At 42.5% G+C, this 16,185-nt stretch overlaps 1 protein-coding gene across 5 annotated transcripts in view; it reads right to left on the bottom strand.

Moving 5' to 3' along the window:
- si:dkey-174m14.3 (brain-enriched guanylate kinase-associated protein) overlaps positions 1-16,185 on the bottom strand; it is a 46,798-nt gene that overhangs the window by 24,219 nt on the left and 6,394 nt on the right. Inside the window, exons 1-2 of one of the 5 annotated variants that reach the window (XM_021612298.3) lie at positions 11,148-11,733; positions 2,916-3,136 (exon numbers count right to left, since the gene is read on the bottom strand). In XM_021612298.3, the coding sequence (XP_021467973.1) occupies positions 2,916-3,016 (101 nt within the window). In that variant the 5' untranslated portion in view covers positions 3,017-3,136; positions 11,148-11,733. Of the gene's footprint in view, positions 1-2,915; positions 3,145-6,389; positions 6,566-11,147; positions 11,734-11,876; positions 11,906-16,185 lie in introns of those variants that run through there. The other 4 variants (XM_036985276.2, XM_021612302.3, XM_021612303.3 and 1 more) reach the window with 4 other exon arrangements.

Raw genomic sequence — 16,185 nt, 5'->3', positions numbered from 1 at the left:
AGGTTTGGATGTCTTTGGCTTCCCAATAGCATTCAGCTCTAATACCTAATAATCTACAACCTTGCTGCAAAGCACAGAACACCGCCGTCATCAGCCAGAGTGGTTACAGTGGCTTCCAGGATCACGTTCGACTAAGGTGTCGTCCCAATTGGGACCCTATTCCCTATGTAGTGCACTACTTCTGGCCAGAGGGCTCTGATCAAAGTAGTTCGTTCTCTGGAATGGAATGTTGGTGTTCTGTATATTTGACTGTGATATGTGGTTGTCTCACCTAGCTATCTTAAGATGAATGCACTAACTGCATAACTCTTGTCTGGATAAGAGCATCTGCTAAATGACGAAAATGTCCTAGGTCAATTTTTTACATTCATATCTCATATTACTGTGTTGATTCATTTTTTTTGTAAAAAAAACAATATATATTGATGTCACAAATGTTTGCACTGTTTTTTTAATTGAAGTTGTAGTTATTTACCATATATAGCATTTTGCAAAAAAACATGACTATTTGTGTCTCTGAAATGAAACCAGTGATAGATTTCAAACAAATGCAGTGAAGTCCGACATTTTTGACACCCTTAATAAAGATGAGCAATAATGACTGTATAAAATAAATCATTCAAATATTGAACAATATTGTATGCTCAAAAATTGGGGGAAATGTATTATTTTATACTAATACAATTGCTCAGAGAAAGATACATGAATGGTAAATAATGTATTGTGAATCATTAATAATGATGAGTGAGAAAGTTACAGAGGGTCAATGATCATACCCCCAAGACACACTAACCTCCCATGTTATTGGTAATGGAGAGAGGTTAGCATGTCAGGGGGGTATGATCTTTGACCCTCTGTAACTTTCTAGCTCATCATTATTCATAGTTCATTCAGGGTTATCAGTAATCATGGTAGCATCCACATGAATGTAGAAGTGTTTAGAAACATATTATATTCTTATTCATAATAAAAGTGACTCCAAAATGACACAATACAGAATTGACCTTTCATTTCTTATTGGGCATAAAATAATTTGAAACACAACCAAAACGAACTGCAAATGCATCTAACAAGTTTGAGGAGTCACAAGCTTGATCTAGTGATTGCGTGCTAGGAATATGGGACCAAATCCTACACTTTTGACTACTTTGTTTCTAAAAATCTCTACGGATGTCAATAATTTTGACCCGTCACTTTTTGAGATAAAAATAATCTCTTTCTCTGAGCAATTGTAGTAGTATAAAATATTATAATTTCCCAATTTTTTGGAGCATACAATATAGCTCAGCATTTTAATTATTTATTTTATACAGTCATTATTTATCAAAGGTGTCAATAATTTCAGACCCCACTGTGCATGTTTGTTATTGAACAACCCCATGCCATGATTAGATAGTGAAAAATCACACCAATCTCTTTCATAAGATCTTTATACAATAAAAGCTAAATTACCAACATTTCTGACAATGAATATATAGCGTTTTTGGAATTCAGCTTTCCAACATGGTTCTATGAACTGTAATCTATCCCAGGAATATATGTTGACGGCTCAGATTCATGGACTAGTGATCTCCAATCTGTAATTCACTGAGACAGCACCCTGTGGACTATTTATAGAGCCTCGGCACTACCTGGGATTCAATGTTATAAAGGGTAAGTGTGAGAGGTAAAAGGAAACGTATCCCTCCCCCTTTTGATGGATCTGAGTGTCCATGGCAGGCTAATGGGTCTGTATTGATGGACAGATGGAGGAAGGATGGTAATGACTATCTGTCGGGAGATCACAGATAACGGAGAGTGAGAGAGAAAGCGAGAGTGAGAGAGATAGAGAGAGAAAGAGAGAGAGAGCAAGCGGTGAGAGATGTGGTCACCCCGCTCTCATCCCTCTATCTACTTAACAAGATCATAGAAGGAGGGAGAGGTTGCGGGTTCAGACCAAGATAATGTAAGAGGATGAAAATGAAGATGTTTCCTTTCAACAGTGAAGTCCCTAAATTAAAGGGTGATACAATTTTCATTTAAACGTTTTTTTTTTTTTTTTTAATCGTGGAGACGTCAGTATCTTGAATTAAAATGAATAAAGTGACTGTGTAAATGACATAAATTCACACGACCAATGCAAACACATATACAAAAAAAAACGCTCCAATCTACATTCCAAACACACAGACACACACACTACTACAGCACACACACACAAAACGCAACCACCAAAGCCAGACGATACACATGCAAAAATAGATCTATAGCTTCAAATTCCCATTAAGGCAAGCAGAGCGTGCACTTAACACATGAGAGAAAACTAAGCTATTGGTTCGGAAATGAAAACAAAAGTCACTGGACTGATAATACCATTATTCACTCCTAATTGCCTAAAGTGTTGAATGTTAATCATTTCCAGACAATGCTCCGGACACCATTGCACTTGCTCCAAGTCTCACACCTAATGGTTTCTGACTAAATGGAATAACAATACCCTAATATTTGAATAGCATCCCACTCTCAAGTCAATGGTTACTCCAATGTGTTTTTGCAGTGTTTGAATGCTTTTCATGCCATAACAACCCCCCCCCCCCCCCCCCCCCCCCCCCCCGCCTTGCAAAACGATACATGGCACAACACAGGTTTTTGTTACGTGACAAGAGCATGAGCTTATAACGCCAATCACACATTAGTGACCTCTGGAAATGGCCGCTACTGAGTCACACGGTAATGAGTGCTGTCATTTCAATGGCAGTCGGCGATGAGAGAACGATGAGGCGGGATAATGACTCTGTTTTTGAGGAAGAACACTTGAGTTGTTCAACACCACTTCACAAAGATGGGGGGGGTGGGGGGGGGGGGGGGGGGTGGAAGGACCCTGGTGGGCGGATGGAGGGATGGAGGGAGGGATGTTCTGCAGCATTCTCTCTTACCTCTTTTTCTGATGTTTACTGCCATTTCGGGAAACTTTTAGGGCCGTTTTTCCGACATATATCTTTTTCATGGTTTGTCTGCTGTGTTCGCTCCCTCTCATGTGCTTTTTTGTTTTCGAATCGTCGGAGGGAGTGGGGCCTATTTTTCTCGCCGGAGGGGGGTCAGTTAAGTTTGCCCTGTTGAGTGAGTTGTCTGAGTGAGTTTTCTACCTCTGTTGTTCCTGTCAACAGAGCAAAGAGACAGTTCAGCAGCCATTAAAAACCACAACAGTGATTAGACCAAATCATCCAAACAAATTCATTCCTCAAGTGTACGTGCAGTGCATACTGGGAGAAACGGACACATCTTCACTTCTTCACTCTCTAGCGTTAAAGCCACTATGACAGGGGTAATGGACTTGCTCCGGCAGGGCCCACTTCTGTAAATATTTCTGCTCCCGTCTCGAATGGGTCCACAGCACAGGTGCAGCTGTCATCAGGCAGACAAATTGTGCGGGTGATGAGAGGAGACAGACTTCGGCTTGATCAAAGCACCTCCGGGTTTAGAATAAGATGGACTCTCAAGCCGTGAACACAGCGAAGCTCAAACACAGCCAACGTGATGGAGGGCAAGAGTGGGCCTTATAAATGTCACACTAAGGCTGGCAGATAGATGCATACACATACACGCACGTGTGTACATACAAACATACACACAGATGCACGAACACACACAGATACTGTCATTGAGAGATCATTTGTTATGCCCCTTGAGTTGAGGTGAGTCAGGGAGACTTGTATTCCTCCAGATGGTGACAACTCACCCTCACGACTGGGGCCTCAACTCCAGCTGCTCCCCTCTGAGTCATCACACACAATGTGTGTGTGTGGGTGTGTGGGTGTACGCGCGCGCATGTCTCTGTGTGTGTTTGCGTGTGTACATACATTTGTCTGCATGTGTCTTTGTGTGTGTGCATTTCTTAACGTGTGTGTGTGTATTTCCTAGTGTGTGTATCACACCAAGACTCCCACTAAATCTAAGCCTCCCTGAGAGAGAAATTAACATTGTTTTCTAGCTGGGAGGTAAGGCACAACTTTCACTGACACACGCACACATTTCTCTTGGTGTCAAACTCCCTCACTAAGTCTCCTCTGAATGCCCTTTCTGACCCAATCCTCTCATATCAGAGAAAACATACACTGTTCTTGATTCAGATGGAGCTGCAGCTGCCTCCCACTCATGTGCCATGCTGACATTTCAGAGAAGGGCTGAAAATGAAGGTATTGAGACGAGCGAGAGGAGGAGGGGTGATGAGGGGATGAGGTGGGAGGGAAGAGAGAGCAGGGGCTGCAGGGGAGGAGAGGGCCTGCTTTTCAGATCTGCCATCCTGCAGTAAAGAGGAAGAGGGAGAGAGAAAGAAAGAGGGAGACGGAGGGGAGAGAGAGAGAGAGAAAGAGAGAGAGGTGATGAGAGAGCGAATAAATGAGAAAGACAGAGAAAAAGAGAGAAAGAACGAAAGGGAGCGATGAAAAGAGAACCAGGCATGGCTCCCATCACTCCGTCTCTCCCTGCACTCGTCTACCCCGGTAGACCGATTAGCTGGCAGGAAAGCCCTGATCGCAGGCCCAGACTCAGCATTAAAGCGGAAGCCCTGAGTGGCTGCCTGGCTGACTCATGTGGCTTGCCTTTAGACAGCCAGAATATCTGCCCTAACCACACAGCCACGGCTCTACTCTATGTCACAGCCAGACCACCATGGAGCCAAAGCTCTATCCGGTCCCGCAGGAGGTAGACAATCTGCAGGATCTGCCATGAGGGGTTTCCTTAACACATGACTTGACCAGTTAAAGCAGGGCTCCAGGACCTATAACCAAGGGCCAAGACTCTTTACTGCCCACATATCCAAAAATGTGGGCACAATCAGAATGTAGACAAGATCAGGACAAAGGACGCATTTAAGAACCAGGTAAAAATGGGGCTGTAGTTTCCATTTCCAAGCCACCACATCCTACTATTTCCTTACCAACAGCATTGGGCTAATTACTGGGAGAAGGGATTTCATCCACTGTTGCTGGCAATTAGCTAGGAGAAGGGGCTATAATCAAGCCACAGATCCTGGGAGGAATTTGAGATCAGCGGAATGTCAAAAAACTGATGGAACCAATGTTGTAAAAACGACACAAGCAAAAAAACGACACGAGCAAGTGTGCTTACACACCCAAAATGGAAAACAACACACGCACACACACACAGAGAAAACCACACACACACACAACGGACGGAAAACAACACACAAACACATGCTGTTCCGAAATCAAAACAGCCTCTGCCCTCAGGTATATAAAACATGTTATGGTGCCAAGCAACCCTACAGGGAATTCTCCATTCTCCTGGAATTTGATTTGTTTTCCCAAAGTTACACTTAAACTGAGATGTAGAACTTTTCTGGCAGAGTAACACTGAGTCACAGATTGTAAAAACAGGTCATTCTTTCAAAAGGAGGACGTGTTCTGGTTGACTTTGTCACACATTATGAAAGCCCAAAATTATATAATTCATTTAAGAGGCAACGTATCGTGGAAAATATTCAATACGTGGACAGATTGAGTTTATAGAACTGGTTAAAGTCATGCAAAATACAACAGACTCACACAGAGAGACCTGCACAACACATTGTTTGTGACTGTGGCTGAAACGGACAGGGAGTGATTAGGCACATTGCTCGGAGGCCTGTGTGTTTATGTGTGTGTGCGTACGTGCGAGCGTGCGTGCGTGTGTGCGTGCGCTTGCGCGTGTGTGTACTGTCTGTTCACGTGTCCATACACAGGATACTGTAGGCCCCAAAAGAAAAGACAGCTTAGGAAAAAGAGGAAGCCCCCATAACAAGTCATCATCCTAACTCAGGAACAAAGGATGTTAGTTTCATTTAACCTAGTCCAGCACAAAACAGCTATTTCAATGGAAATTCTCCATGGAGCATGATTTCTAATCCAAGACTAGGCTTAATCTGAGTTTGGGAAACCAGGCCGTTGTTTGAATAACAATGCAAAGAAAACAAAAACGAGAGGATCAACATCTCCTTCGCAACCTACGTGTAGGCTTACATTATTAGTGAGTCTATCCTTTCCTCAGGTACACCAGCACCCCACAGTTTTCACCCATGTTGACCACCCGTTTAGGGTGGAGGGGAGACAGAGAAAGAGACGGCGCGAGAGAGAGAAAGAGAGAGGGAGCGGGGAAGAGTAATGATGGTATTGAGACACAGTAATGCCCAGCAGAGGATCCGTCAATATCTCACATATTATGAGTGAGAGAGAACGAGATAACGAGAAGATTGAGAGAGAGAGAGAAAGAGAGAGAGAGAGAGAGAGAGAGAGAGAGGACCAACCGGTGACAGGTCTGTCTTCTAACGCACTGAGGCATGTTTGAGAAGCTCATTAGCGAATAGCCATCTAGCCCAGTCCAGTCCGTGAGACAGACTCTACCCAACTCACCAGTTCTGCATGCAACACTGCATAGCTCCTCACTCCTACAAACCATGACAGGGCCATAGGTCCATCTCTCGATAAAATGTACATCTACTACGTCCGGCAGAGGCCAAAATACATACAGGAAATTAGAGACAGAATGAGGACACACAGTGGAGAGATTTCAACACATTTCATCATTTTTTGGGCTGGGAGACTGGGGTCATTGGCACGGTAGCACTGAGTGAGGCACTCTGGGGGTTGGAGTCAAATCTGTCTGTTAATCTACTTTTTTTTACCCTTTGCCCTGCTACTCTGTCTCTCAAACAGAGATTTGTGAGATGATAGGAAAAAACGGTATGTTATGGAATGAAGGTTACCGTAACAGTTCTGTTCAGGTTGATGTTTATTGTTATGAGTCTTGTCTTGGAGGCATAACTGATTGATTTCCCATTAGATAGGCCAGCTGTAAAGAAAACATTTGCCATGTATGGAAAACATTTGCCATGTACCTTAATGTAAGGTTAGGGCTAGGTATTAGGGTTAGCAGTGTTATTAAGGTTAGGGATAGGTTCAAAATCAGATTTTAGAACTTTGTGGCTGTGCCAGCGAGTGACCAGTCTGTAGAGCTGCCTCCAGAACAACATTAAGGATGAAAACTAAACTGTGATTTCTGTAGGTTTATTTTAATCCTGCCCACATGCCCACACCTGGCAGCACCCAAGTAATCATCAATTCGGAGCGCAGCTGCACGAGACCTGATCGTAATGCCAATGCTCAATTTGGTTTGACATTCGATATCTCTATGGGGGTAGTTAGGGACAATCAGTAAATTACACAATGTACATGGGACAATATTTTAAAATTCCAATCACTTAAAAACCTCAAACACAGGGCCGTAACTACAAGGAGATTGTAGAAATGTATATATTTTCTACACACTAAAGGAAATCAACTATTTACTTAAGAATTATATTTATTTTAAGTAAATGGGAATGCCTAGTCAGTTGTACAACAGAATGCATTCAACTGAATTGCATCTTGCACATTTAACCCAACCCCTATGAATCAGAGAGGTGCAGGCTGCCATAATCAACATTCACATCTTCAGCACCTGGGGAACAGTGGGTTAACTGCCTTGCTCGGGGTCAGAACACCATATTTTTACCTTGTCAGCTCGGGGATTCGATCCAGCAACCTTTCGGTTACTAAATACTAACCACTAGGCTACCTGGTTAGTCAGGTTGGAAGGGTGGGCATATAACCCAAATGTCTAGCAATTCGTAACATATCATATGTTTTTGCAAATTCGTAACATATTGTACGAATTGTAATTCGTAACATATCATACAAAGTGGATGATAGACTTCCACTACTTAATACATATCAGACCAAACGTGACATATCGTACTAATTGGAGTGTTCCGGATTTACTTTTACTATGTTGCGTTTACCCCAGTGTGCAGGTTGTTTTAGCAGCACATCCACCCCTCTCTCAAATGGCTAACTCCGCCCTCTCGTGGCTCAGGCTGAGGGCCTGAGACATGAACTGAACTAGCCCAGCTCGGAGTAGGCTCAAGTAGGTAACTAGAGATGCTGCTGACAGTCTGTGTGAGATGCTGGACAAAAGGCCATTTTAAGATGATGGACAAAAGGCCATTTTGAAACCGTCCTGAGACTCCTGCCATGTGTACAGACATCCCCAAACAAACAGAAACACAACTGTCTAAGAATGGGCGCACAAGTGGGAAATCGTCGTTTATAGATACAGTCAGGTGACTAGCTACTGGCAGAGACTTCTATTGCAGTAACGTTGAAGGACTCTGGCTAGTATTACTTAGCCAGCTACTTGTATGTGGAGGTGTATTTTACAACTGTTTAATCAATTCAATCAATCAATCAATATAACATTGAAGTAAGAAGCTAATGTTAAACTATATGCAGTCATTGCGTTAGACAGAGCCTACCTCAGCAGGAGGGAAAAAAATAAGCTACTAAATTCCCATAATACATTTTGAATTCCAGAGAGTAGGCTACTGGTGAGACAGTGGTGAGGCTGAGGCAGGGTGCAATGCATGCAGGAGGAAGCAGAGGAGACAAAGAGATAGGAAAGAGAGAGAGAGACAGCCAGAAAGAGAGCGAGAGAGAGCATGAAAGCAAAATTCGTCTTGTCACCAAAAGCACTCACAAACTTTTACAGATGCAGAATCGAGAGCATCCTGTCGGGCTGTATCACCGCCTGGTATGGCAACTGCTCCGCCCACAACCGTAAGGGTCTCCAGAGGGTAGTGAGGTCTGCACAACGCATCACCGGGGGCAAACTACCTGCCCTCCAGGACACCTACACCACCCGATGTCACAGGAAGGCGATAAAGATCATCATGGACAACAACCACCCGAGCCACTGCCTGTTCACCCCGCTATCATCCAGAAGGCGAGGTCAGTACAGGTGCATCAAAGCAGGGACCGAGAGACTGAAAAACAGCTTCTATCTCAAGGCCATCAGACTGTTAAACAGCCACCACTAACATTGAGTGGCTGCTGCCAACATACTGACTCACCTCCAGCCACTTTAATAATGGAAAATGGATGTAAAAAAATGTATCACTAGCCACTTTAAACAACGCCACTTTATATAATGTTTACATACCCTACATTACTCATCTCAAATGTATATACTGTACTCTATACCATCTACTGCATCTTGCCATCTTTATGTAATACATGTATCACTAGCCACTTTAAACAACGCCACTTTATATAATGTTTACATACCCTACATTACTCATCTCAAATGTATATACTGTACTCTATACCATCTACTGCATCTTGCCATCTTTATGTAATACATGTATCACTAGCCACTTTAAACAATTCCACTTAATATAATGTTTACATACCCTACATTACTCATCTCAAATGTATATACTGTACTCTATACCATCTACTGCATCTTGCCTATGCAGTTCTGTACCATTACTCATTCATATATCTTTAGGTACATATTCTTTATCCCTTTACACTTGTGTGTATAAGGTAGTTGTTGTGGAATTGTTAGGTTAGATTACTCGTTGGTTATTACTGCATTGTCGGAACTAGAAGCACAAGCATTTTGCTACACTCTCATTAACATCTGCTAACCATGTGTATGTGACAAAATTTTTCGAGATGGTCACTAACAGTTACCACAACCACAAAGTCCTAGTTATGGCTAAACCCCACCTATTTTTTTTTTTTACAATTCCTCTTTTTGATATCGTATTTAAACCTAATCTTAACCACGCTGTAAGCCTTTTTCCTAACCCTAACTAATTGACCAAAAAAAGCACATAATTGTTTTCATGAATTTTTTTCGATAATACAGCCAATGTTGACTTTGTGGCTGTGGTAACTAGTGACAACCGGTACCCTGAGAAAATCTGTACTATTCTTATCAAACAAGTTAGGAAGTGAATAAAATAAGATGTGATTCAATATGAACATCTCCACATGGTCTATTTTCCCTATAGGTCTCCATGAACATGTAAAGATAGGGGAGAAAGAAGAGAGGATAAGGCCACAATCTCTGCTCCTGATTATGAATTGTCTCTTTATGTCAATCGTGTGTTGTGAAGCCAAAGACGAGAATAGAGAATAACTTTATCGTCCAATGTAATGTAGATTTGGCACTTGTGATGTTGTACTGTATAATTAAAATGGCCAAACAGTTAGCGGCTAACACCGGTCACAGAGGTGACGATAATCAATACTGTTGGGCTGTTGGTGAAACAGTCCATCAAATGAATTTACCCTCCCTGGTGTTTTGAAAAGCAATTTAACCTCGTAAACCTTTAAAAACTTTACACAGTGTATTATAGCCTAGGTATGTAGAACTACGTGTTGCAGCCAGTCAACCAAAACACAAGAGAAGACTCTAGCTGATCTGATGGAAATGTAATGATGTTGCATTAAAAACGATATAATTGAGGGAGGAACAATAACATTTTACGGAGGTAATCAAATTTACCAGGACTAATTGAATAACATGAGAGGGGTATGAGAGGTTTATAAGGACTGTTCGTAGGACAAGAATACTTTTAGCTAGGTATCACTATTTAATCAATTCATTAAATGTATTTTTCACAAAAGTGCTTTACAGATACAGAGCCAGAACCCCAAAGAGCAAGCAGTGGTTGGGAAAAACTCCCTAGGAGGCAGGAACCTAGGAAGAAACCTAGAGAGGAACCAGGCTATATAGCTCTTGTTCTCCCTCTGAATGACAGTGCACTGAAAAAAAAAAGATTTGTGGCTTCGCTGAAACCACAAGAGACTTCCCAGAACAATATTAGAATATCAGAGTGCTAAAACACCACAGACACATCCTAGTTCACTCAACAAACCTTTAAGCACCTTATTAGCAAGCCTTTTAGCCAAGCCTTTTCTCTCGCTTTCAGAGGAGGACAGTAGGATGTGTCTGTTGTGCATTGTTTAAACACAATATACGCCACTTCTTATTTGACAGGTTCACTGTATTGAACAATAAGCCAGAAAAACAATCGGTGGTATAACTGTACCAGTGTAATTGCATATAAGTGAAGCCACATGTTCTAATGAGGCATTCTAAGAGTATCCTTAGCAAATCATGAACTGTATTATCATTGCAAATGCTACACAAGCTCTAAGCTACACCGATGTGAAGCAAACTGAAACTGCGCAAACGTACAGTACCAATACATCACACACAGACAGACCATGCCAACCCCAGATCCCAAATCAAAGACGTTCCCTCCGTTGAAGAAGCAGTACCTTCCGCTGGTGCTCACACAGAGCCTCATTGTGAATCGCTGGTGCTGGTGATGATGACACAGAAACCTGGCTGCCTGCTGCCTTCTGCCTTCGCTCCTCGCTGTATGTGTGAGGGGAGCAGTGCGGAGGGTGTGTGTGTGTGTGTGTGTGTGTGTGTGTGTGTGTGTGTGTGTGTGTGTGTGTGTGTGTGAGAGTGTGTGTGGGTGTGTATATTTGTGTGTGTGTGTGTGTATATATTTGTGTGTGTGTGTGTATATGTGTGTGTGTGTGTGTGTGTGTGTATTCTAGGGCTTCTGGTGATAGCCCTGCTGTGTGATCCAGAGCTGGTTACTCAACTCCGATAAGCGTGGAGAAACCCCCAGTTACGGAGGAGAGGAGAAGTGGAGAGAGGGTGGAGAGAGGGAGGAGAAAGAGAGGGATAATAGAGGGATAGAGAGAGAGTGAGAGAGAGAGAGAGAGAGAGAGAGAGAGAGAGAGAGAGAGAGAGAGAGAGAGCGAGAGAGAGGGGGGGGATAGAGAAAGGAGAGAGAGAGCGAGGGAGGGAATATAAAGTGATAGAGACAAAATGAGAGAGATGAGAGAAAAAGAGTCAAAGCTAGAAAGAAAGAGAGAGAGGGAGAGAGAGAGAGAGGGAGAGGGAGATGGATCTGAGGGGGCTGCTTCGTGCTTCGCAGGCAGGCAGGGATAGAGGTAGGCAGGGAAGAACAGAGAAAGAGAGCGTCATTTTACCTTACGGTGTTCATCTGCTCATCAGGAACCTACAAGGAAATCACAGGAGATTAGATGAACGGACGAGTCCATTGGCCCCGTAGACTACTGCCAAAAGCATTGCTAGTCGCAGTTGAGTAGCAACACACTCAATCACACACACATTTCATTTCACACTCGCACTCTCCGTTTCCATCTCTGCTCTCTCGCCCTCACTCACTCCCGCTCTCTCTCTTTGTTTTCTAAATTCTCTCTCTCCTTTCCTCTCTCTCTCTACTTCTCGCTATCGCTCATACAGAGAGCACGTCAGGCTATATCTGCATTTAGCAAAGGTGTGAAGAGAACAATCCTGTCATATTAAGAGGGGGAGAGAGAGAGAGCGAGAGAGAGAGAGAGAGAGAGAGAGAGAGAGAGAGAGAGAGAGAGAGAGAACGAGAGACTGCAGATACATAGCAACCCCCCCCCCCCCCCCCCCAATAGATGCTGGCAGTGACTCAATATCTATAATGAGCTGAAGGGAAAAGAAAGAGAGCAAACAAAGATATAAAGAAAGAGAGGGGAGAGAGAGAGAGGAAAGAGGGAGAGAGAGAGGTGGAGGGAAACAGGTGGCCCCATCTGTTGAATTTCACATGTTATGTCACCAGGCGGTGGAGAGGAATGAAACTCTCATCTCCACTGCAAATTGGTTGGATTCGCTAGTTTGGATTCTCCCCCCCCCCCCCCCCCCCCCCACTCTCTCTTTCTCTTTTTATTTCTCTCTATCCCATCTCCATCTGCCCCTCTCTCTCTATCCCCCCTCTTTCCCTCTTTCTCTCCCTCCCCCTCTCTCTCTTTCCATATATATCTCTCCTCTTTCCCTCTCCCCCTGTCTCGCTCTCTCTCTCCCTCTCTCAATCTGTCTCTCTTTCTCTCTCTCTCTCACCCCTTGTACATTATGTATCAGGTGAGATCATGCTATACAAGGAATTTTCATCTCCATTCAGATTTAGAGTTCAGTGCTAACCAAGTGGCAGGGACATTCAGCAATATTTTACTGAGCTATCTCATGAATAATAGTAGAACTTCATTGTCTATTGTTTTCAATGAGGAAAAAATATAGTTTAATATACCACGTAATAAAAACTATTTATTGAAATATACTGAACTAGACAGTTCACACAATAACATTTATAATGTAGTTATATATGTATCTAATCCGAATAGAGTGGGAGGCCCCGGTGCACAACTGAGCAAGAGGACAAGTACATTAGACTGTCTAGTTTGAGAAACAGACACCTCACAAGTCCTCAACTGGCAGCTTCATTAAATAGTACCCACAAAACACCAGTCCCAATATCAACAGTAAAGACATGACTCCGGGATGCTGGCCTTCTAGACAGAGTTGCAAAGAAAAAGCCATATCTCAGACTGACCAATAAAAAGAAAAGATTAAGAGGGGCAAAAAAACACAGACACTGGACAGAGGAACTCCAGCATCCCGGATTTGCCTCTTCACCGTTGATGTTGAGACTGGTGTTTTGCCAGTACTATTTAATGAAACTGGACAGTCTAATGTACTTGTCCTCTTGCTCAGTTGCGCACCGGGGCCTCCCACTCCTCTTTCGATTCTGGTTAGGGCCAGTTTGCACTGTTCTGTGAAGGAAATATTCTTCATTTTTTCAGAACAAGAATAGACTGACGAGTTTTAAAAAAAGTTATTTGTTTCTGGCCATTTTGAGCCTGTAATTGAACCCACAAATGCTGATTCTCCAGATACTTAACTAGTCTAAAGAAGGCCCGTTTTATTGCTTCTTTAATCGGAACAACAGTTTTCAGCTGTGTTAACATAATTGCAAAAGGGTTTTCTAATGATCAGTTAGCCTTTTAAATTGATAAACTTGGATTAGCTACCACAACTTGCCATTGGAACACAGGAGTGATGGCATCCATTCACTTATGTAGATATTCCATGAAAAATCTGTTGTTTCCAACTACAGTAGTCATTTACAACATTAACAATGTCTACACTGTATTTCTGATCAATTTGATGTGATTTTAATGGACAAAAAAATTTGCTTTTCTTTCAAAAACAAGGACATTTCTAAGTGACGCCAAACTTTTGAACGGTAGTGTATTTATAGACACAGTACCAGTCAAAAGTTTGGACACACCTACTAATTCAAAGGTTTTTCTTTCTTTTTACTATTTTCTACGTTGTAGAATAATAGCAAAGACATCAAAACTATGAAATGACACATATGGAATCATGTAGTAACCAAAGAGGTGGTAAACAAATGAAAATATATTTTATATTTGAGATTCTTCAAAGTAGCCACCCTTTGCCTTTGCATTCTCACAACCAGCTTCATGAGGTAGTCACCTGGAATGCAATTCAATTAACAGGCGTGCCTTATTAAAAGTTAATTTGTGGAATTTCTTTCTTTCTTAATGCGTTTGAGCCAATCAGTTGTGTAGTGACAAGGTTGGGGTGGTATACAGAAGATAGCCCTATTTGGTAAAAGACCAAGTTCATATTATGGAAAGTACAGCTTAAATAAGAAAAGAGAAATGACAGTCCATCATTACTTTAAGTATTGAAGGTCAGTCAGTACGGAACATTTCAATAACTTTGATAAGTTTCTTCAAGTGCAGTCGCAAAAACCATCAAGCGCTATGATGAAACTGGCTCTCATGAGGACTGCCACAGGAAAGGATGACCCAGAGTTACCTCTGCTGCAGGGGATAAGTTTGTTTGCGTTACCAGCCTCAGAAATTGCAGCCCAAATAATTGCTTCACAGAGTTCAATGAACAAACACATCTCAACATCAACTCAACAGAGGAGACTGATGGGAATCAGGCTTTCATGGCCGAATTGCTACAAAGAACCCATTACCAAAGAACACCAATAAGAAGAAGATCCTTTCTTCTGCCAAGAAACACAAGCAATGGACATAAGACCAGTGGAAATCTATCCTTTCGTCTGATGAGTCTAAATTTGAGATTTTTGGTTCCAATTGACGTGTCTTGGTGAGACGCAGAGAAGGTGAACAAATGATCTTCGCATTTGTGGTTCCCACCGTGAAGCACGAAGGAGGAGTTGTGATGGTGTGGGGGTGCTTTGCAGGTGACATTGTCTGTGATTTATTTTGAATTCAAGGCACACTTAACCAGCATGGCTACAGTGGCTTGTGAAAATATTCACTCCCCTTGGAATTTTTTCTATTTTGCTGCCTTACAACCTGAAATTAAAATAGATTTTTGGGGGGTTTGTATCATTTTATTTACACAACATGCCTACCACTTTGAAGATGCAAAATATATTTGTTTGTGAAACAAACAAGAAATAAGACAAAAAACCAGAAAACTTGAGCGTGCATAACTATTCACCCCCCCTCCTCCCCCAAAGTAAACACTTTGTAGAACTAACTACCTTTTGCAATTACAGCTGCAAGACTCTTGGGGTATGTCTCTATAAACTTGGCACATCTAGCCACTGGGATTTTGCCTATTCCTCAAGTCCAAACTGCTCCAGCTCCTTCAAGCTGGATTGGTTCCGCTGGTGTACAGTTATCTTTAAGTCATACCGCAGATTCAGATTGAGGTCTGGGCTTTGACAAGGCCATTCCAAGACATTGAAATGTTTCCCCTTAAACCACCCAAGTGTTGCCTTAGCATATTGCTTAGGGTCATTGTCCTGCTGGAAGGTGAGCCTCCGTCCCAGTCTCAAATCTCTGGAAGACTGAAACAGGTTTCCCTCAAGAATTTCCCTGTATTTAGCTCCATCCATCATTCTTCACAATTCTGACCAGTTTCCCAGTCCCTGCAGATAAAAAAAAAACATGGTGGTGTTCTCGGGGTGATGGGAGATGTAGGATTTGCACCAGACATAGCATTTCCCTTGATGGCCAAAAAACTCAATTTTATTCTCAGCTGACCAGAGTATCTTCTTCCATATGTTTGGGGAGTCTCCCAAATGCCTTTTGGCGGACACTAAACATGTTTGTTTATTGTTTTCTTTAAGCAATTACTTTTTTCTGGACACTCTTCCGTAAAGCCTAGCTCTGAGTGTACGGCTTAAAGTGGTCCTAAGGACAGATACTCCTATTTCCACTGTGGAGCTTTGCAGCTCCTTCAGGGCTATCTTTGGTTTCTTTGTTTTGGTGGGCGTCCATCTCTTCGCAGGTTTGTTGTGGTGCATTTTTTAATAAAGGATTTAATGGTGCTCCGTGGGATGTTCAACGTTTCTGATATTTTTTTATAACCCAACCCTGATCTGTACTTCTCCACAACTTTGTCCCTGATCTGTTTGGAGCGCTCCTTGGTCTTCATGGTGCCGCTTGCTTGGTGGTG

The sequence above is a fragment of the Oncorhynchus mykiss genome, chromosome 8 (genome assembly GCF_057628025.1).
Source record: "Oncorhynchus mykiss isolate SJ-2025 chromosome 8, ASM5762802v1, whole genome shotgun sequence".
Taxonomy (NCBI): Eukaryota; Metazoa; Chordata; class Actinopteri; order Salmoniformes; family Salmonidae; genus Oncorhynchus; species Oncorhynchus mykiss.
Note: the sequence above shows the minus strand (reverse complement) of the source record. Positions and strands in the feature narration are given on the sequence as shown.